The sequence below is a fragment of the Mus caroli genome, unplaced genomic scaffold (genome assembly GCF_978045245.1).
Source record: "Mus caroli unplaced genomic scaffold, Mus_caroli_1 scaffold_8, whole genome shotgun sequence".
NCBI classification, from domain to species: Eukaryota; Metazoa; Chordata; class Mammalia; order Rodentia; family Muridae; genus Mus; species Mus caroli.
The window spans coordinates 25128573-25151869 of NW_028227263.1; the positions used below are offsets into that span (position 1 = coordinate 25128573).

The window sequence follows — 23297 nt, forward strand, 5'->3', positions numbered from 1 at the left end:
CCTGGTGCTTTGTAATGAAGACAGTAGTAAGTTAGAAGTGGTGTTATAAAAGTACAGACTGCACACATAGAAGCTGCACGAGAAGCCGGGCGTGGCGGCGCACGCCTTTAATCCCAGCACTCGGGAGGCAGAGGCAGGCGGATTTCTGAGTTCGAGGCCAGCCTGGTCTACAAAGTGAGCTCCAGGACAGCCAGAGCTATAAAGAGAAACCCTGTCTCGAAAAACCAAAAAAAAAAAAAAAAAAGAAGCTGCACGAGTGTGTAAAGCAGGGTCAGGCAAGAGCCTCTTGTGTAATGCCTGCTGCTGACTGTGTGCTATGGAAGGGCCTTGAATATAGATGGAGTTGGACCATTTACTTCACTTAACCTCAGGTAAAAAAAGGCTGAGAAGTGGTTGTCTACTGAGGGTTTGGAATCCAGCTCAGGACCACTGTGAGACACATAGACACACAGACACAGATACACACACATGTACACACACACTCAGATATAGGTACATCACATACACACACATACCACACACACACTATACACAGATACAGATACACACACACCACAGAGAGATGGACATACACACATACCACATACAATACTCAGATACAGCTACACCATACACACTCTACACACAGATATAGATACACACATATATACACTCCACACACAGATACAGATAGATACACACACACACACTGTACACACACACACACACTGTACACACACACATACACACACTGTACACACACACTGTACACACACACACACACACACACTGTAGCATCTGATGACTATGGAAATGGCCTGTCAAGCTTACCCTTGACACCCTTGGTGGCCCATCGTTGGACTTGGGTATATCAGGGTTTTCACTGTTGTGGGCAAGTAGGCTGACTGAAGGCACAAAGCTGTCTACTGCAGTGGGATGAGCCACTCTGCAGAGGACAGACGACACAGGATGGAAAGGCCGGAGGAGTGCACACGCAGGGCCTGTCTGTGCCTCAGCTTTCTTGCAGGCACTTCTCTCTCCTTAACCGTGTGAGGGGCAGGTGACAACGCTAGGACATGACCTGCAGCACCTACAGTTCTCAACAATGCTTTTGTTTTTCCCTCAATTTGGTTATAAGAGAGATGTCACAAAACAAAGGCCATGAAAACAAAGGCTGCTAGGGCTCCTGCACTGGTGTTGCTCACCTCACATTCCTTGCCCAGGACCAGGTTTCAGGAAGACTATGTGTCAGGATATGTGAACTGTCTGGTTTCAGGAAGAAATTAGCACTCGCTCAGGATATGTGAACACACACTCCTAATTACTGCAAACACTAACACAGTGCCTAGGCTATGCCGAGCACTTTCCATATAGTAGTTCTGTAACCCCATGAGACCGACACTTTACTGCCGAGGAAGCTGAGGATTACGTGATTTGGCCAAGATCGCACAGCTAATGGACCGCGATGGAGCTGGGACTCATCGAAAAAGCTCTATCAAGTCAAGCTTGTAACCAAACATTACACTGATTTTCTGAATGAGCACGGACCGTAGTTCTCAGCACAAGAGACTATCTCATTAAATGACTTAATGCTGTGACTACCTGTCCTGCCTTTGAGAGGCTTGCTGCCAGGAACCAGTCTTTTTTTTTTTTTTTTTTTTTTTTTTTTTGGTTTTTCGAAAGAGGGTTTCTCTGTGTAGCCCTGGCTGTCCAGACACCAGTCTTAACCACCCGCTTCAGGAAACAAGGCTCTGCATCCCATGGCCACTAGGTGGCGCTGCCCTCTTCCAGGATACCGTGTGCAGGACACTGATCACGCACCCTTTTTCCATTTTGCACTTGAAATGGTGTGTCATGTTTCAGCCTGTGGCTTTTGCCCTGCAGATATCTGAGAGAGTCCATTTTACACACATCACCTTTGACACTGAGGGCCCTCCTGATCTTCTGCAAAAGTGGACATTTAAAATTTTTAAGTTATGTATGTGCATATATACACACACACACACACACATATATATACATATATATGTATAACGTATATATGTGTATATATACAAATATACATACATATATAAATTTTATTAAGAGGTTTTCATACAGTATAAAATATATATTATATGTGTATAATATTATATATATTATATGGAAATTATATATGTGTTGTAGATATACACACACATATACACATATACTTTTCTAGACAGGGCTTTTTTGTGTAGCCCTGGCTGTCCTGGAACTCACTATGTAGACCAAGATGGCCTTGAACTCACACAGCTCTACCTGCCTCTTACTCCTGAGTGCTGGCATTAAAGGCATGTACCAATATGTCCAGCCCATACAATATATTTTTATCATGTTTTTCTCCAACTCCTCCCAGACCTTATGCTCTTTTTTTCTCTCCCCTGAAATACTCCTAGAGAAAACTGATCTTCTTTCTGCTTGTGGGGACCAACAGTGAGTAGCTTCTTCGTTGGGGTGGGGGCCCTGGGTCTGTAAAGCAGACACTTTACATGGATAACCCTGACTGCTTGGCGCAGGGCAGTCAGAACCCTTTTACTGCTCTGGGAGGAGAAGCACGAGGCTTGTCTATAACTGATAAAGCTTGGTCAGGCCCTTCCCACACCTGCGAAGCCGGCTGGTCTGAGATGCAATCAGATGAACAAAGACCCGAGTCACTGGACATCACTGGACGTCACTGGACATCACTGGGCGTCACTGGGCATCATTGGACACCACTGGCAGATGACCCCACTGAATGCCTTCTTCTATCTGTATTTCCTCTTTATTTTTTATTTTTTATTTTTAGACAGGGTCTTATGTGTCCCAGGCTGGCCTCACAGTAGCAGAGAGCTGAGGCTGGCCTTGAACTCCTGATTCTCTTGCCTCTACCTCCAGAATGCTGAGATTACTAGGTCTGTGCCTCCATGCCTGGCTTCCTTGTTTCAATCTAATTAAATCTGCTCTCCCATAAATGCCTAAACTTGAGAGAAGGAAAAGATGATTGGTTTTCTGGCTGTTTCATTGATGGTGTTATAAGGCTGGATATCCTTTGACTGATATGGAATTTATATTATGGTGTAGGTCTCTGGTGGGTGGTGGCCAGCTACCTTCCACTTACAACTTGTAGGGATGATAGCTTCCATGGTAGAGAGAATTCAAGAGTTGTCCATGATCTTAGGTAGAGGGTCATTTGTACATGGAGTGAATCTGAAACCACAGTGTGGGTTTTTTTTTTTTTTTTCCTTTTATTTTAAAAGTTAAGCCTTCTGCCCTGGCCCTCCTGTTCCCATAACACTTCCTAAAGTCGACTTCTGGACATAGGTTTTAGGGACTTGTATAAGAAAAATCTCAGGAAAGGGAGCTTTAGAATCAAATCTTTATACTCCAGGCTTTGATAATGAAACCAGGAGCCTCATATGATCCTAAAGGGGTAATGATGCTCCCAGAGGCTGAAGGATTAACTGTATAACCAAGACAGAAACTCCTCGTTCATTTCTAAATCTAGGGGGCTACAGAGGGGAGCTTGATCCTATTCCCAGTGCTGGGTCCTATAGAAGAAAGAGTTCAGCACATTCCCCGTTCCCTGCTATGGTTTGTAAGCGTCCCTGGTGAACTAAAGCGATGTGGTTGTTACCAGTAAGTCCTGGGTCTGGTTAACATGTGTAACCAGCAATCCATCCTGTGAGGTTTGGGCGAGGTCATTCATAGTCTTCTGGTTCACTTGCTTCTGCGGATCTCTGTCAGTGTTTCTGTCCATGCTACAAAACAAAGTGATTTGTTCAGTGCCCAGCCCATGTCGCCTCTCCACCATGAGTGTCTCTCTTTTCCCCTCTCCTCTCCTCCCCCTCCCCTTTGGGCTCCTAATGGGAATCAGAAACCTTTTTTTAGTTCTGTGTGGAAACAGAAAGGATTCCTACAGAGTTCTGATAAAATGGCGGTTTGTGAGATGTTTTTTTTTTTTTTTTTTTCTCTTACAGTTTAGGTAGATCTCAAAAGCCCCACTCTGTGTAAGATGTTGCAACGACCATTTATCAGCTCCCTCTTCAAGGCTCACCACCCTCAATTCTCGTGAGCAAGTTCTTACTGCTATTTTCATTTGGGAAGCCAGATTTAGCAGGGATTTTCCAGAAATGAATCACCCTGACCGTGGGAAGATATGGCTCCTTTGAGTTGTCATCATGAAACCGCCTAAACCTTCCTCTCCTGACCGGTGCAAGAACATAAATGCGATGGACAGACAGCAGACAGCAGTTCTCCAGGTTGGTTCAGCTCAGCTTGAGTGCACTGGACAGTCACCAGGCGCCTGCTGCTGTAAGGCTCCGTGCTCCACAAGGGTGAGGCAGCCAACGAGAACAGCAAGCACTCCTTTGGCACTTTTCTTCTAAGACAGGGCCTCTATGTAGCCCTGACTATTCTAGAATGTGCTATAGAGCAGGCTGGCCTCAAAAAAAAAAAAAAAATCACAGATCTACCTCTGTTTCCTGAATGCTGGGATTAAAGCTGCCATGGCCAGCTAGTCTTGGTACCTTCTGGTATGTGGGTAAGCAGTTCTGTTGTGGGGCTGCCATGTGCTCTGTAGGGTGCTCAACAGCATTTCTGTCCTCTATCAGTCAGTTGACAATCCCAAGTGCCCTAGGCATGCCCCTTGGTGGTTACAATTGTCCCCAGTTGTAAGGGGAACTTAGCCGAGCCACAATGCTAGCACATGCACCAGGCCAGCCTGCACTGCTGACACTTCTCTGAGCCAACCTAGAATCGGCCAACATGGCAGAGACTGCTGATGCTGGATCAGGTGATGGAGTGAGCCAATGAGAAAGAGACACCACCAGATCTGGCTACTTGAAAGCCAATGAGGTTCAGGGAAAGGTTATAAAAGTTTGCCTAGTTCCTGCAATAAATGAGTCTGCCTTTGCCACTTGCTTGACTCCGGAAGTCTGTATTGTTTACTCTGTGCCTTCTTATCCCCACCCCAAGGGTCTTGGTCAGGGTTGCAAGCAACACCCAGTTGGGAGTCACTGAGATGGATTCTAGTCATTAAAAGTAAAGATTTATTTTTATTTTGTGTGTATGAGTGTTTTGCTTGCATATATGCAGTGAATTGCATGCATGCCTGGTGCCCACTGAGGCCTGGATCCCTGGAACTAGCATCCTGGATGACTGTAGGCTGTCACATGGGTGCTGGAAGCTGAACCCAGGTTCTCTGCAAGACCAATAAGCATTCCTGATCTTTGAGCCATCTCTCCAGCCCCAGAGAGTCTATTCTTTTTTTTTCCCTTTTTCTTTTGGTTTTTTGAGATAGGGTTTCTCTGTATAGCCCTGGCTGTCCTGGAATTCTCTCTGTAGACCAGGCTGGCCTCTGCCTCCCGAGTGCTGGGATTAAAGGCGTATGCTACCACTGCCCAGCATGACCTTCTATTCTTGATGAGGAAAGTTATATTAAAAAAAATCAGTAGTGGGCTGATGGGATAGCCTAGTGGGTCAGGGTACTTGCCATCATGTCTGACAACCTGAGACTGATTTCCAGAACCTACTTTGGAGGAAATAACAGACTCCTAAAAGCTGTCCTCTGACCTCCACATGCACGTGCATTTGTATATATAATGCATGTGTATGCACACACACAAATATTAGAAAATAGTTACAGGGAGGGAGGTCAGTAAAGAAGGGGGAGGAGGGACACACCACACCAGGCTCCTAACACTGTTTGATAAAGTCTCAAAGAACTACAAGAACCATAGACTAACAAAACCCCTGTACTAGGTGTGAGAAACCTCCTACTGAGTGGTGGTTACGGTAGTCCAAGTTACTCCACAAACGATACAGACCATTGACACGGCCCTTGGCTGCCTTTCAGGGGTTGAGGGGGAGCCTTTAGTACTAAAGACACAACAGACTTAGGACACAGGACTCAAATGATTCAAGCCTCATCTGACCTGAAAGCCTCTTTCCAACAACCTAGCTTCCATGTTTCCAAAAATACTACGCAAGCTGCCATGGGAGGGAAGCAATTAAACACTCCTACTCAGTTACACTTTGAACTGTGACAATGACCAGCATGGAAATATATCCATAACAGTACAATAAATAGCACTCACGTGTCAGTGACAACCAATAGCTGTCTAATTGGACTAATGGCCCGCTCAACAAGAGGGATTATCAGGCCTGGTACTGGAAACCTAGCTAGCTTGCCGGGGCTAGTGAGGTAGTGGATCTTAAAAAAGAATATACTACTCCCATATATACTAGCAATATCCTTTACTAGACCAGTATAATTCCTTACTATGTTCTAAATCTTATCCTTATACCCACAGATAACTGTAGCTACTATCCTTGTCAAAGAAGCTTGCCTTTACAGCAGGTGGAGATCACCACAGAAAACAACAACTGGATACAGTGGGGAGAAGAACTAACCATGGGGCTCCCAGCCCCAGTGGTTACATCTCCACCACAGCTCCCTGAATATTGTGGAAGAGGTGGTGGAAAGATTATAAGAGCTAAAATATCAGGAAGTCTGCCGTGAAAGTCTCTCCTAAAAATGGCTGCAGAAACAAGAGCAGAACAATCGCCGGGGCAATGGACATTTAACTCGGAGGAGGGAGAATTCTCAGAGGAACTACTCCTAAAGAACTATAGGCAACTAATGAGTCCCTGAAGACCGAGAATTAGCCTCTCCCAGGAATGAGCCTCCTTACTGGCTGGCCAATGTATGAGTTAGCCCTGAAACCACAACAAAAACAAACATAGCCAGTTGTAGTTATGTATTTGTATGTGTGCATGTGCACGTGCGTGCATGCACACATATCAATAATAATAAAAAGAAAAAGAGGGTATCAATTTAATTGGGGCATGGGAAGGGTTGGAGGGATGGTAGCTGGGAGGGGCCAGAGGGACAAAAGGGGAGGGGAAAGTGATATAATTCTATTTCCATTAAAATATATTTTAAAAAAAATCAATAGTTACAAACTAGCAAATGCTACAAACAGCAAGCCATCAAGAATAAGATTATATTTGAATAGGAGAGGAGTCTAGAGGGGTGTCTTTTGAACTCAAACCTTCTTGAAGCATGACAAGGAAGCCATGTTAAGATTGTGGAGAGCGCTCTTCCGGTCAGAAAAGCACCGGGGCAGCTGGGGCGCAGGGTCTGCTGACACTCGCCAGCTACCCACAACACCCGCCACAGGATCTTAAGACTTCTGGTGAGTGGAGCACAGCTTCTGCTCCAATCCAATTGCGCGCGGGACCTGAGACTGCATTAGTTAGAGAAGCAGAAACCGGCCTGAGTAGGGCCACAGGCCTCATCCGGCCGGATCAGCGCCGGGGTAGCTGGAGCGCAGGGGTGCCTGACACCCGCCAGCTACCCACGACCCCCGCCGCAGGATTTTGGGACTGCTGGTGAGTGGAACACAGCTTCTGCTCCAGTCCAATCACGCGGGACCTGAGACTGCTCTGGTTGGGGAGAGAGAAATCCGGCCTACATAGGGCCACAAGCCTCTTCCGGTCAGAAAAGCACCGGGGCAGCTGGGGCGCAGGGTCGGCTGACACTCGCCAGCTACCCACAACACCCGCCACAGGATCTTAAGACTTCTGGTGAGTGGAGCACAGCTTCTGCTCCAATCCAATTGCGCGCGGGACCTGAGACTGCATTAGTTAGGGAAGCAGAAACCGGCCTGAATAGGGCCACAGGCCTCATCCGGCCGGATCAGCACCAGGGTAGCTGAAGCGCAGGGTTGCCTGACACCCGCCAGCTACCCACGACCCCCCGCCACAGGATTTAGAGACTGCTGGTGAGTGGAACACAGCTTCTGCTCCAATCTTTAAACAGTGACAACGATAACAACTAACCCCAGAGATTACCAGATGGCGAAAGGTAAACGTAATAATCTTACTAACAGAAACCAAGACCACTCACCATCATCAGAACCCAGCACCCCCACTTCGCCCAGTCCAGGGCACCCCAACACACCGGAAAAGCTAGACACGGATCTAAAAGCATATCTCCTGATGATGTAGAGGACTTCAAGAAGGACTTTAATAACACACTTAAAGAAATACAGGAGAACACTGCTAAACAGGCAGAAGACACTAAAGAGGAAGCACAAAAATCCCTTAAAGAATTGCAGAACACTGCTAAAGAGTTACAAATCCTTAAAGAAAAACAGGATAACATAATCAAACAGGTAGAAGTCCTTACAGAAAAACAGGAAAACACATCCAAACAGATGATGGAAATGAACAAAACCATACTAGACCTAAAAAGGGAAGTAGACACAATAAAGAAAACCCAAAATGAGGCAACACTGGAGATAGAAACCCTAGGAAAGAAATCTGGAATCATAGATACGAGCATCAGCAACAGAATACAAGAGATGGAAGAGAGAATCTCAGGTGCAGAAGATTCCATAGAGAACATCGGCACAACAATCAAGGAAAATGTAAAATGCAAAAAGATCCTAACTCAAAACATCCAAGAAATACAGGACACAATGAGAAGACCAAACCTACGGATAATAGGAGTGGATGAGAATGAAGATTTTCAACTCAAAGGACCAGCAAACATCTTCAACAAAATTATAGAAGAAAACTTCCCAAATCTAAAGAAAGATGCCCATGAACATACAAGAAGCCTACAGAACTCCAAATAGACTGGACCAGAAAAGAAATACCTCCCGACACATAATAATCAGAACAACAAATGCTCTAAATAAAGATAGAATACTAAAAGCAGTAAGAGAAAAAGGCCAAGTAACATATAAAGGCAAGCCTATCAGAATTACACCAGATTTTTCACCAGAGACTATGAAAGCCAGAAGATCCTGGACGGATGTTATACAGACACTAAAAGAACACAAATTCCAGCCCAGGCTACTATACCCAGCCAAACTCTCAATTAACTTAGATGGAGAAACCAAAGTATTCCACGACAAAACCAAATTCACACATTATCTCTCCACGAATCCAGCCCTTCAAAGGATAATAACAGAAAAAAACCAATACAAGGACAGGAACCACGCCCTAGAAACAACAAGAAGGTAATCCCTCAACAAACCTAAAAGAAGACAGCCACAAGAACAAAATGCCAACTTTAACAACAAAAATAACAGGAAACAACAATTACTTTTCCTTAATATCTCTTAATATCAATGGACTCAACTCCCCGATAAAAAGACATAGACTAACAAACTGGCTACACAAACAAGACCCAACATTTTGCTGCTTACAGGAAACTCATCTCAGAGAAAAGGATAGACACTACCTCAGAATGAAAGGCTGGAAAACAATTTTCCAAGCAAATGGCATGAAGAAACAAGCTGGAGTAGCCATTCTAATATCTGATAAGATTGACTTCCAACCCAAAGTCATTAAAAAAGACAGGGAGGGACACTTCATACTCATCAAAGGTAAAATCCTCCAAGAGGAACTATCAATCCTGAATATCTATGCTCCAAATACAAAGGCAGCCACATTCATTAAAGAAACTTTAGTAAATCTCAAAGCACACATTGCACCTCATACAATAATAGTGGGAGACTTCAACACACCACTTTCACCAATGGACAGATCATGGAAACAGAAACTAAACAGGGACACAGAGAAACTAAGAGAAATTATGAATCAAATGGATCTGGCAGATATCTACAGAACATTCTATCCTAAAACAAAAGGATATACCTTCTTCTCAGCACCTCATGGTACCTTCTCCAAAATTGACCACATAATTGGTCACAAAACAGGCCTCAACAGATACAAAAATATTGAAATTGTCCCATGCATCCTATCAGATCACCATGGACTAAGGCTGATCTTCAATAACAAAATAAATAATAGAAAGCCAACTTTCACGTGGAAACTGAACAACACTCTTCTCAATGATACCTTGGTCAAGGAAGGAATAAAGAAAGAAATTAAGGACCTTTTAGAGTTCAATGAAAATGAAGCCACAACATACCCAAACTTATGGGACGCAATGAAAGCATTTCTAAGAGGAAAACTCATAACTCTGAGTGCCTCCAAAAGGAAACTAGAGAGAGCACACATTAGCAGCTTGACAACACACCTAAAAGCACTAGAACAAAAGGAAGCAAATTCACCCAAGAGGAGTAGACAGCAGGAAATAATCAAACTCAGGGGCGAAATCAACCAAGTGGAAACAAGAAAAACTATTCAAAGAATCAACCAATCAAGGAGCTGGTTCTTTGAGAAAATCAACAAGATAGATAAACCCTTAGCCAGACTCACTAGAGGGCACAGGGAAAGCATCCTAATTAACAAAATCAGAAATGAAAAAGGAGACATAACAACAGATCCTGAAGACATCCAAAACACCATCAGATCCTTCTACCAAAGGCTATACTCAACAAAACTGGAGAACCTGGATGAAATGGAGAAGTTCCTAGACAGATACCAGGTACCAAAGTTGAATCAAGATCAGGTTAATGATCTAAACAGCCCTATATCCCCCAAAGAAATAGAAGCAGTCATTAATAGTCTCCCAACTAAAAAAAGCCCAGGACCAGATGGGTTTAGTGCAGAGTTCTATCAGACCTTCAAAGAAGATCTAATCCCAGTTCTTCACAAACTATTCCACAAAATAGAAACAGAAGGTACTCTACCCAACTCATTCTATGAAGCCACAATTACTCTGATACCTAAACCACAAAAAGACCCAACAAAGATAGAAAACTTCAGACCAATATCCCTTATGAATATTGATGCAAAAATCCTCAATAAAGTTCTTGCTAACCGAATCCAAGAACACATCAAAACAATCATCCATCCTGACCAAGTAGGTTTCATCCCAGGGATGCAGGGATGGTTCAATATACGGAAATCCATCAACGTAATCCAGTATATAAACAAACTCAAAGACAAAAACCACATGGTCACCTCGTTAGATGCGGAAAAAGCATTTGACAAGATCCAACACCCATTCATGATAAAAGTCTTGGAAAGATCAGGAATTCAAGGCCCATACCTAAACATGATAAAAGCAATCTACAGCAAACCAGTAGCCAACATCAAAGTAAATGGTGAGAAGCTTGAAGCAATCCCTCTAAAATCAGGGACTAGACAAGGCTGTCCACTTTCTCCATACCTATTCAACATTGTACTTGAAGTCCTAGCCAGAGCAATTCGACAACAAAAGGAGATCAAAGGGATACAAATTGGAAAAGATGAAGTCAAAATATCACTTTTTGCAGATGATATGATAGTATATATAAGTGACCCTAAAAATTCCACCAGAGAACTCCTAAGCCTGATAAACAGCTTCGGTGAAGTAGCTGGATATAAAATTAACTCAAACAAATCAATGGCCTTTCTCTACACAAAGAATAAACAGGCTGAGAAAGAAATTTGGGAAACAACACCCTTCTCAATAGTCACAAATAATATTAAATATCTTGGCGTGACTCTAACTAAGGAAGTGAAAGATTTGTATAATAAAAATTTCAAGTCTCTGAAGAAAGAAATTATAGAAGATCTCAGAAGATGGAAAGATCTCCCATGCTCATGGATTGGCAGGATCAACATTGTAAAAATGGCTATCTTGCCAAAAGCAATCTACAGATTCAATGCAATCCCCATCAAAATTCCAAATCAATTCTTCAATGAATTAGAAAGTGCAATCTGCAAATTCATCTGGAATAACAAAAAACCTAGGATAGCAAAAATTCTTCTCAAGGATAAAAGAACCTCTGGTGGAATCACCATGCTGGACCTAAAGCTCTACTACAGAGCAATTGTGATAAAAACTGCATGGTACTGGTATAGTGACAGACAAATAGACCAATGGAATAGAATTGAAGACCCAGAAATGAACCCACACACCTATGGTCACTTGATCTTCGACAAGGGAGCTAAAAACATCCAGTGGAAGAAAGACAGCATTTTCAACAAATGGTGCTGGCACAACTGGTTGTTAACATGTAGAAGAATGCGAATCGATCCATTCCTATCTCCTTGTACTAAGGTCAAGTCTAAGTGAATCAAGGAACTTCACATAAAACCAGAGACACTGAAACTTATAGAGGAGAAAGTGGGGAAAAGCCTTGAAGATATGGGCACAGGGGAAAAATTCCTGAATAGAACAGTAATGGCTTGTGCTGTAAGATCGAGAATTGACAAGTGGGACCTCATGAAACTACAAAGCTTCTGCAAGGCTAAAGACACCATCAATAAGACAAAAAAACCACCAACAGATTGGGAAAGGATCTTCACCTATCCTAAATCAGATAAGGGACTAATATCCAATATATATAAAGAACTCAAGAAGGTGGACTCCAGAAAGTCAAATAACCCCATTAAAAAATGGGGCTCAGAACTGAACAAAGAATTCTCACCGGAGGAATACCGAATGGCAGGGAAACACCTGAAAAAATGTTCAACATCCTTAATCATCAGGGAAATGCAAATCAAAACAACCCTGAGATTCCACCTCACACCAGTCAGAATGGCTAAGATCAAAAATTCAGGTGACAGCAGATGCTGGCGAGGATGTGGAGAAAGAGGAACACTCCTCCATTGTTGGTGGGATTGCAAGCTTGTACAACCACTCTGGAAATCAGTCTGGCGGTTCCTCAGAAAATTGGACATAGTACTACCGGAGGATCCAGCAATACCTCTCCTGGGCATATATCCAGAAGATGTCCCAACCAGTAAAAAGGACACATGCTCCACTATGTTCATAGCAGCCCTATTTATAATAGCCAGAAGCTGGAAAGAACCCAGATGTCCCTCAACAGAGGAATGGATACAGAAATTATGGTACATTTACACAATGGAGTACTACTCAGCTATTAAAAAGAATGAATTTATGAAATTCCTAGCCAAATGGATGGACCTGGAGGGCATCATCTTGAGTGAAGTAACACAATCACAAAAGAACTCACACAATATGTATTCATTGATAAGTGGATATTAGCCCAAAACTTAGGATACCCAAGATATAAGATACAATTTGCTAAACGCATGAAACTCAAGAAGAATGAAGACCAAAGTGTGGACACTGTGCACCTTCTTAGAATTGGGAACAAAACACCCAGGGAAGGAGTTACAGAGACAAAGTTCGTAGCTGTGATGAAAGGATGGACCATTTAGAGACTGCTGTATCCAGGGATCCGTCCCATAAGCAGCTTCTAAACGCTGACACCATTGCATACACTAGCAAGATTTTGCTGAAAGGACCCAAATATAGCTGTCTCTTGTGAGACGATGCCGGGGCCTAGCAAACACAGGAGTGGATGTTCACAGTCAGCTATTGGATGTATCACAGGGCTCCCAATGGAGAAGCTAGAGAAAGTACCCAAGGAGCTAAAGGGATCTGCAACCCTATTGTTGGAACAACATGATGTACTAACCAGAACCCCGGAGCTCTTGTCTCTAGCTGCATATGTATCGAAAGATGGCCTAGTCGGCCATCAATGGAAAGAGAGGCCCATTGGACTTGCAAACTTTATATGCCCCAATATAGGGGAATGCCAGGGCCAAAAGAATGGGAATGGGTGGGTAGGGAAGTGGGGGGCTCTATGGGGGACTTTTGGGATAGCATTGGAAATGTAATTGAGGAAAATATGTAATAAAAATATTAAAAATCAAAAAAAAAATCACACACACACAAAAAAAAAAGATTGTGGAGAGCTCGAGTAGGCAGGGGAACAGCAAGATTCTGCATGGGAAGAGCTCAGCCTATCCAGGGATGGAACACAAGACTCCTGGGACAGATTAGGAATTTCAAGATGGAGAATGGGGAAAAACCCAGAGGAAGCTATGTTCTCTGCAAGAGTTGTGTCTATGCTCAAAAAGTGAATCCCTAGTGTGTGGAGACAGCAGCTTCCTGAGTCAGTAGCTGTGCTGGATAGTTTTATGTCAACTTGACACAAGGTAAAGTCATTTGAGAGGAGGAACCTCAAGTAAGAAAATGCCTCCATAAGACCAGGCTGTAAGGCAAGGCTGTAGGACATTTTCTTAGTGATTGATGGGGGAGTGTCCAGCTCATTGTGGGAGGTGCTCATCCCTGGTCTGGTGGTCCTGAGTTCTATAAGAAAGCAAGCTATGCAAGCCATGCGGAGCAAGTCCGTAAGCAGCATTTACCCATGGCCTCTGCATCAGGTCCTGCCATCAGGTTCCTAGCCTGCTTAAGTTCCTGTCCCTGAATTCCTTTGATGATGAACTGGGATGTGGATGTGTAAGCAGAATAAGTCCTTTCCTCCACAAGTTGCTTTAATCATGGTGTTTCTTCACAGCAATAGAAATCCTGATGAAGGCAATAGTCACAGGTACCTAAAGCTGAGCAATCAGACCCTTCCTTGGGGAATTTTTACTTCTGTGTGAAGGGCCTATAGCACATACACTTAGACCTGAAAGATATGTGTAGGAAAATGGGTAGAAGGCTAGTCCCTCCCTGGTTTCCTTGGAGTCATTCTCTGAACATCTTCACTGTTTGCTTGCCTCTTCCCAGGCTCATGTTTCTGTGTGCCTCCTAAGTGATGTTCTCTGAAGCTCGGTAGTGCACACCACCCATGGTATAGGATTTCTACTGCTGTGATAAAAGCAACTTGGAGGAAGAAAGGGTTAATTTAATTTTACAACTCTCAGATCGTAATCCACCGCTGAGGAATGCCATGGCAGGAACGTGGAAGTAGAAACTAAACCAGAAGCCATGGAGGAACAAGGTTATTGGCTTGCTTCCCATGGCTTGCTCAGCCTGGTTTCTCACACTATCCAGGACTGCCTGCCTAGGAGTGGTACCATTCCTGGTGGGCTGGGCTCTCTTACATCCATCATCAATCAATAAAATGCACCAAAGACTTGTCCTAGGTATATCTTCTAGGGGTATTTTCTCAATTTAAAGCCCCTCTTTCCAGGTGTCTCCAGTTTGTGTCATGTTGATGTAAAGCTATTCAGGATAATCTTCTCTTGTCTCCCCCTTCCTAGGCAATCTAACACATGCTCAATGTTTGAACTACTGTCCACCCTCAATGACTCTCACTTGTATATCAAGAACCAAGACATCTATCCCATTATGACTCCAGATTTTGGTATTCTGAACTGACGATCCACCAGCTCCTTTCCCAGTTCCCATCTCTCATCCCCAAGCCACTTCCTTGTTAAGAGACTTTGCAGGGTTGATTGGACTGATCAGAACTTTGTGATTGTGGAGAGTTTAAATGGTTGAGATTTAAAATCTAATTATTTGGGACAGTGAAGTGGAAACTCAAGGGTTCTTTGGGAAGTCGGTTGGATGGTGTTTTGCTGCGGTAAACACATGAAGGAATGTTTCGTTAAAGTGGACACAGGTGTGAAAGGCTAAGTCAGACTCATGAAGGAATGAGTCTTCAGCAAAGCAGACACAGGAGAGAGGATGTTCTGCTAAGTCAAGCATGTGAAAGGACATGTGATTACGGATTCTTTGCTAACACACACATGTATTGGTCTGCCTTACATTGTGTACTGAGTTGCATTTGTCAAGACTCCATAGACAGAACTGCACCAAAAAACTGCTGATGGAGTCCTGCAGTTTGTTTCTGAGGAGACTTGGGCTGATTGGGTGCACGTGGTGAGGCAAGACCCACACTGAGGCAAGACACATGGAGGACATGTGATGTCTGGAGGGTGTAAATAGGACTCCACAGAGGGATGGAAACAAAGCTTGGCTTGCTGGTACAGCTAGCTGGGCAATGCTTGGGGGTCCCACGTCTTTGCTGATCTTCACTTCCCTGAGAGAGGCACAGCTGAGAACTTCTCCTGTTGGTCCCTCCTGGTGACTTGAGCCAAGGCCGAGGCCTGGCTGTCTCTGCTAGGTTGTGTCACTGTTGTTGCTAACCCGACTCTACCAAACTGGACTGCTGGTGTATCCGTGATGTGTTTATGAGTGGATAGAGCGGCTGCTGCTAACCTGTGAACTGAACTGCCGATTTCCAGACAACACAGATGGGAGCTGCTCCAAGGAACCTTTCTAGACATGTTCACGTCCCCATATCCTTTCTTCCCCACTATTTCTTGTGGGTGATGGACTAAAAGGGAGGTTGAAGTGTTTAAGAATCATCATTAAAAATAAGGCTTGAAAAAATTAAAGTTACAGGCAGTCCCTGTCCGTGTCGCGCCCCCCCCCCCTTGAGACAGGGTTTCTCCAGCATAACCTTGGCTGTGTTGCAATTTACTCCTATAGACCAGGCTGGCCTCAAATTCACAGAGATCCACCTGCCTCTACCTCCCATGTGCTGGGATTAAAGGCGTGCGCCACCATTTCTGGCTGTGGGCAGTTTTTAGTTCAATTAATTATCCACCACTGTTTCAGACCTAACATTCTTTCAACTCCCCGGCAAGCGCTTTGATATGTATTAATAGATTCCTAGCTGATGGACCAGTGTAACTCCATTTTAAGATTAGAAGTCAACTTGTTACAAAGTCAAAATAAGTTCATTCCTGTTTTCTGTAAAACGTTTTGACCATGTCTTGATTTGCTCCCTGACTGTATCCTGACCTCTACTCTGATAAGATACAATGTTCTGCTAAATAATTTTGAGCTGTTCTGCCAAGTTCCTACGTAACCAAATGCCTCTGAAAAATCTCCCACTCCTTGTAAACCCTAGCCTTGCAGTTTTGAGGCTATAGCACTCCCACTTCTCCTATTTTGGGGGCTGACCTCTCAAATCCTACAGTTATGGAGAGGCAGTCTCTGGACTGGCTATCTAAGATGCACATATAGTAAAGCTTGCTTTAAACTTGACTAATTTGAGTAACGGTCTTTCCTCTCCTTTGGTGGGATTAACACTAGCTTCCACATCATCTGATAATATTGATAGGTTTTCCCCACGTAGTTGTAACCTATCTAACTGAGGCACTGATACCACTGGGTCATGCTTTAACTCAAGACTTATTCTTTGATTATGAAAGTTCACACAACCACTTACAACATGGAATGTAGTACTCAGGACAGACAACCCAGATCCTTGTTGCTGGGCTGTGCTCTCTCATCCTGGCTGAGAACAAGTCCTCTCTCATCCCCTTTCCCTGGGAGAGCTGCATCTTGCTTTCACAGTGCTCCCTGGCACTGGATATTTCTGCTGGGGAATTCAAACTTGCTCCATCTAAGATGGAAGTTCCACATAGGCCTGTCCTCTTTCCCCTGTTCTCTGGCTCGGAGAAGCCACCATCTTTGATCTGTTCTTGATGTTCATTCCTGTTATTGAATCCATCCTCTAATCTAATCAATTTTAGCTCTCCCAAATGTGTCCATCTTCCCTGGGCTCCTTGGCATTTTCTCTTGTTCTCTCCCCTGCCCCCCCCCCATTTTCATAGGCTTTCAAAAGCATATATAAATTACTTATAATAATAGGTTTCACTATGACATTTTCACACCTGTATATAATCTTTTTTGTTTGTTTTTTGATACAGGGCCTCACTGTGTAGTCCTGGCTGTCTTGGTACTCACTAGATAGACTAGGCTGGCTTTGAACTCACAAGGGTCTTGAAGAGGTGAGCCACCACACCCAGTTATATAGTGTATTTTGATGTTTACCTTTCTACTTCTGCTTGACAGTTTCAAGCAGTCTTCTCTGCTCACCAACCCCCTTCTTCTTTCCAATCAGTCCCATTGTGTCTCCACTTTTTGTTTTATTTTTATTTACAATTTTTTTTCCGGTTTTTCGAGACAGGATTTCTCTGTGTAGCCCTGGCTGTCCTGGAACTCACTCTGTAGACCAGGCTGGCCTCGAACTCAGAAATCTACCTGCCTCTGCCTCCTGAGTGCTGGGATTAAAGGCATGCGCCACCATGCCCAGCTCTCCCAGTGACTATTAATTGGATTTGTAGCCTCACGGAAGGATGGAGCCTCGTGTCCCTTCCATCCTTTGTGACAGTTTTTGAGGGGGACAAGCTTGTGGACATTTGTACAAATAACTACAGCTGCAGAGTTCAGGAGTGCAATGGCCACGTCATGCTTTCAAGAAAGTCTCCCACAACCCATCCCAGTTCCTCCAGTTCTTGTACTCTTTGCCTCCTCTTGTGCCTCTTGCTTTTGAGCCTGAGGTCCTCTGACCTCTCTGATCAGTTGCAGGGTGACATCCCTTGGTTTCCTTATCTAATTAATTCTCTTCTGTTCAAAGGCTTTCCTCTGTTTCTAGGGTGGCTCCCTTAAAAGCAGCCTTCCAGATGCCACGTGGTTGGGTTGCTGGCCACCTCCCTCTCTAGAGCTCCCAATTTACCACTGCCCTCCCACCACAGTCATGGGAGGTCCCAGAAAGCTGTACAGCCCCTTTAACCACAGGACCTTCCCCTGTGTTACTGCCTGTACTCTGGGGCATTCTTCTGTCCCCACATTACTGGTCTTAGGTGGTTCAGCTAAGCCACCACAGCCTCTAGAGAACTCGCCAGCTTTCCTTTCTACCTCAGACTCCTTTTTGTGTGGATTTTCATGTACCTATGCCCCTTCCCTTGGAGAGGTTCACTTTAGCTTGGAATCATAGTCACTAGCATGCTGTTTAAAACCTGGCACTGTTCCCTTTAGACCGTAAGTTGCATGGGAGTGACAGCTGAGAGAGAAGATTGTGTTTGCTGTTTGGGAGATTAGTCACGTGACATAGCCCAGGCTGGCCTCCACTGTGCAATTTTTCCTACCACAGCCTTTTGGGTGCTGGGGTCACAGGCGTGTGGCAAAACCGAGGAACGGAAGGGCAGGAGGTCTTGCTTCTGGGATTTCTATTCATCCCAAGTACTTGTAGAACTCACTTGTTACTGGCTTCTGTGTTCTATGAGATACATTATTCATTAAAACTCCTCACCCTTCGAGTAGAGTAAGCAAGCTGGCTCATTAACATTTCTGACACTTGCCTCCCTCCCTCGCTCCCTCCCTTCCCTCTCTCCACACCAAACTGTGGGGCTAGGCACAGGCTGTGAGCAGCTGAGCAGGGTTGTGGCTTCCTGGCTTCACTGTGTGGCTTCACTGTGAACGCCGCACTCCCTGCCTTGTGCCCTTCCGCAGCTTGTTAGTTCCTTTCTGGCCTTTAACTTTTAGTCAGGGGTGGTTTGTTTTGGGAGACACTCCAGGACAAAGTGGTAATGACTTAAAAAAAAAACTCGAACTGGCTTCTCCTCAGTGAGCTTCCCTTGGAGACCATTCCTATGGCAAAGACTTGGAAACCCTCCCAGAGCACTGGAACCCCAAGCTCTGTAACCCCCAGGGTCTCATTCCCTTTTCCGTGGGGAGCGATTAACATTTTGCAGTGACTAGGCCTAAACTACTGAATTCTGGGGAGACTCTGTGAGCAACTAGATGGGGGCTGACTACATGAAGCTTAGCAATGCGGTGTTCTAGAGAGCCCTGGACTTTCGGCTTTTCAGTTGAGAATGAGACAGGAATTGTGATCACCACTCTGCCCACTAACTCCACTGTCAAAAGCCAAGATGACATTGTGAGAATACTTTGCCAAATGACAAGTGTGACAGAAATGTAGAATACCATAAGTATCCAGTTTGCTCCTCTGTGGCTGTGAAAGAACACTGACAAGGAGGAGCGGAGAGGAGTGGGGAGGGAGTTGGAACTGTATTCAGATTATATTGTATGAGAACCCAGGACAAGAACTGAAGCAGAGGCCATGGAGGAATGCTGCTTTCTTTCTGGCTTGCTCCCTGGGGCTTGTTCAGCCTGCTTCCTTATACAACCCATGACCACCTGCCTGGAGGTGGCATCAAGCATTAATTAGAAAGTGCTCCACAGGCTTGCCCACAGGTCAGTTGGATGGAGGCATTTTCTCAATTGAGGCTTCCTTTTCCCAGGTTTACTGGAGTTCATGTCTGGTAACTAGAGCATGAGCTGTACCTTCAAGCATCCCAGGTATCCACCCCATGACCTTTCGCAGTGCCTCTTGGAGAATGGAGTGTGCTGATCCTGGGAGGGACAGGGATGAAAAAGACACAGCCTTTCCTTTCAGGACTGGGTACCAATGTAGCTTGTCTGTGAGCACCTAGCTGCAATAGCACCCCTCTGTGTGGCTGCACTGCCCTCTGTTGCACGGTTCACCTTCTCTCTCCGTGGTTATGGCCTGGCCTCCTTTCTCCCGCTGAAGAGGCTTGAGGGCAAGAACTTTGTAATGTTTACCAATAGACGGCTGTGCTTGAAAGGATTCGTAGAGCTAGTTACTGCATGAAGGGTAGCCCAGCAGCAAGGACCCTGTGGGGATGAGGCAGTGGGCTCTCACCATTAACCCACAGAGCCTGCTACCCACTGGGTTCCTAGGCCCTTTGCTGTCAACTCGTGTAATATGCCTGCCTGTCCCTTGGCTTTAAATCTTTTTTTTTTCCATTAAAATTTTTTAATTAGATATTTACTTTATTTATATTTCAAATGTCCCCTTTTCCTAGTTTCCCCTCTGAAAACCCCCTCCCCCATCCCCTCTCCTTTCCCCCTGCTCACCAACCCACCCACATTACTTCCTGGCCCTGGTATTCCCCCCTATACTGGGGCATGGAGCCTTCACAGGACCAAGGGCCTCTCCTCCCACTGATGACCAACTAGGCCATTCTCTGCTACATATGCAGCTGGAGCCATGGGTCTCACTCTTTGGTTGGTGATTTAGTCCCTAGGAGATCTGGGGGTACTGGTTAGTTTATATTGTTGTTCCTCCTATGGGGCTGCTAAACCCTTCTCCTTGGGTACTTTCTCTAGCTCCTTCATTGGGGACTCTGTGCTCAGTCGAATGGTAGGCTGTGAGGATCTACCTCTATATTTGTCAGGCACTGGTGGAGCCTCTCCAGAGACAGCTATATCAGGCTCCTGTCAACAAGCACTTGTTGGCATCCACAGCAGTGTCTGGGTTTGGTGATTGTATATGGGATGGATCCCCAGGTGGGGCAGTCTCTGGATGGTCATTCCTTCAGTCTCTGCTCCACACTTTGTCTCTGTAACTCCTTCCATGGGTATTTTGTTTCCCCTTCTAAGAAGGTTTGAAGTATCCACACTTTGGTCTTCCTTCTTCTTGAGTTTCACGTGGTTTGTGAATTGTATCTTGGGTATTGGCTCTAAATTTTATCACAAGGAAAAAGCCTACGAGATACCTTCAGATGCATTCTGGAATTTCAGAATGTGGAGTGCAGTGGAGAATTCCAGAATGTCCCCAAGGACAAACTGAAGTAGATCTTCTATGAGAAAATACTTTTAAACTACGAGGGAGAAACTTTCAAACAATGTCGTCCTTGCTAAGTATAGCCGTGCTTGCCGTTGATCTCAGCAGTTAGGAGGCAGAGGTAGGCAGGCATCTGTGAGCTGAGGCTGGCCTAGTCTACTTGTGAGTTCCAAGGCAGCCAGAGCTACATAGTGAGACCCTGTCCTGGAGGAAAAATGTAAAAAGCTATCCTCATTACTCATGAGACCCGAGGGCCCCTCCGATAGCCTGAAGGGCTGCCTGGGTCGCCCCAGTCAGTGCCCACCCCTTCCCCTCCAGTGCAGGCTCTTGTCTGAGTGTTCCAGTTAGTCTTGGCTTTTGTTTCCCAACCCCTATGACCATGCAGGTATGGAGTTCAGCCAAGAGGGCGCGGTACATTGTGGATGCACTGCCCTGGGTGACTGGAGCACCGTAGGAGAATGAAGGGATCCCATGGACAGATTAGTGTTTGGGTCAAAGCGCATTGTTAGGAGAGTTATTGGATAAAAGAAGTCAGCTACCTTCCCAGTTGGTTAACATCTGAATCTAAGAAACTCTCAAATATTTAATTTATGAAAAGGCAATCTAGAGGGCTAACATTTTTTATACTTATGTATTTATTTAGTGTATGTGTGTATGTGTGTGTATGTGTACCTGCAGGCACACGCCACAATGTACCTGTATTCAAAGTCTTTCCTTCCACCATGTGGGTCCCAGGAATCAACAAGGTTGTCAGGTTGGTGACAAATGCCTTTATCTGCTGAGCAAGCTCATTGACCCAGGGCTTGTTTATTGTTATTGTTTATTGTTGTAGATTTCAAATTTTATTTTTATGTGTATGATTTAATTTTTAAAGAAGATTTATGTACTTAATGTTTGAGCATCTTGCCTGCATGTATATATGTATGTGTATCACGTGTGTGTCTGGTGTTGGAGGAGGCCAGAGGAGGGCAGTAGGTCCCTGGAAGCTGAGCCTGGGTCCCATGGAAGAGCAGCCAGTGCTCTTACCTGCTGAGCCATCTTCCTAGCGCCTAGGCCTTGTTATCTAATTATAGTTACTCCACTGCTCTTGTGCAGTCCACGTTACCAGAGTGAGCCAGCGCTCTTGCATAGAACCCTGCCAAGTTCCTGGTAACTCTGGGACCCAAGAGTTACCAAGGCTTGCCATTCTTTCAGAACAACTCCTTGCTTCTCAACCCCACCCGTCACCCGCTCTGCTCCTTGGCAACCCCCTCTCCCCCCCCCCCCCCGCCCCATGCTTCACTAACCATCCTCAAGTCGTGCTTACTTCTACAAACATCCTTAACCCCCTGTCTGCCAAGAAACCCCAGAATCCTATGTGTTACCCCACAGTGGAAACTCTATGGAAGTCCTGCTGTCCCCACAGTTTCAGATCCTCAGCACCAAGTACAGAAATCTTTCTCATTTGGCCAATGCTTAACCATTCTCTCTCCCCACTTGCCAACCCTTGTGATACTCACCTCCATCTGCATTTCTTCATTTACATCTCCATCTTTGGGAGAAGGCACAGCAGGACCTCTCTGCGCTCCAGGCTCCTCCAAACAAACTCTATAGAGCAGCTTGCCTGTGAGATAAGTGTTAGCTGGTCTCCAAGGTAACAGACTGCACCATGACAGCTTGGGGCAGGGAAAGGCAAAGAGCTTGCTCACCCCAGGGATAAAGGGGCTCCTTGACTGTTGCAAGTCCCTCTGTCAGGTTAATCTGTGTTTCTTTTCCTGATAAAGGCAGGATGTGACCTGCTTTTCTACTTTTAGAACCTCTAGGTCAGCCCAGTCTATGTATGGTTTAGGCCGGTGGAGCCCTGTTGTCTGCTGCCTTCTCGTGGCCGGAATGGAGGAACAATGCAAGGGAAGCCCAAGAGCCTTCCTCTTCGGTTCCCCTGAGGACTGGGAAGCAGCCCTAGGAGATCTGGCTGCAGCAGGCCAACGCCCAGCTGGAGTCAACAGGTCAGTGTCTCCGCAGTCAGGTGCTACAAAGGTCATTCACTCCAGCAGTTCCCAAGAGGACTCACCTGTGTGGTCTGGTCTCATTCAGGAGAGTAGCCTAGGACTGTGCTGCAGTGCAGCAGGACCCTTTAACAATGGCCTCAAGTGATTGTGATGTAACTAGCGCTTGGCACACAGTTTCACACTCCTCCGCACCTTTCTACAGACAGAGATG

The 23297-nt window shown here is 45.1% G+C and overlaps 1 protein-coding gene and 1 long non-coding RNA gene across 3 annotated transcripts in view; one reads left to right on the forward strand and one right to left on the reverse strand.

The window, feature by feature from the left end:
- The window catches only part of Vwa3a (von Willebrand factor A domain containing 3A), a 73536-nt gene extending 50737 nt beyond the window's left edge, over positions 1–22799 (reverse strand). Inside the window, exons 1-3 of one of the 2 annotated variants that reach the window (XM_029479335.2) lie at positions 22598–22799; positions 15872–15989; positions 3614–3737 (exon numbers count right to left, since the gene is read on the reverse strand). In XM_029479335.2, the coding sequence (XP_029335195.1) occupies positions 3614–3737; positions 15872–15939 (192 nt within the window). In that variant the 5' untranslated portion in view covers positions 15940–15989; positions 22598–22799. The remainder of the gene's footprint in view (positions 1–3613; positions 3738–15871; positions 15990–22597) is intronic. The other variant, XM_085841352.1, reaches the window with a different exon arrangement.
- Positions 22800–22845: 46 nt separating this feature from the next.
- LOC115031509 (uncharacterized) overlaps positions 22846–23297 on the forward strand; it is a 29875-nt gene continuing 29423 nt past the window's right edge. The window contains exon 1 of the long non-coding RNA XR_003837135.2: positions 22846–23083. This is a non-coding gene — a long non-coding RNA (uncharacterized LOC115031509). The remainder of the gene's footprint in view (positions 23084–23297) is intronic.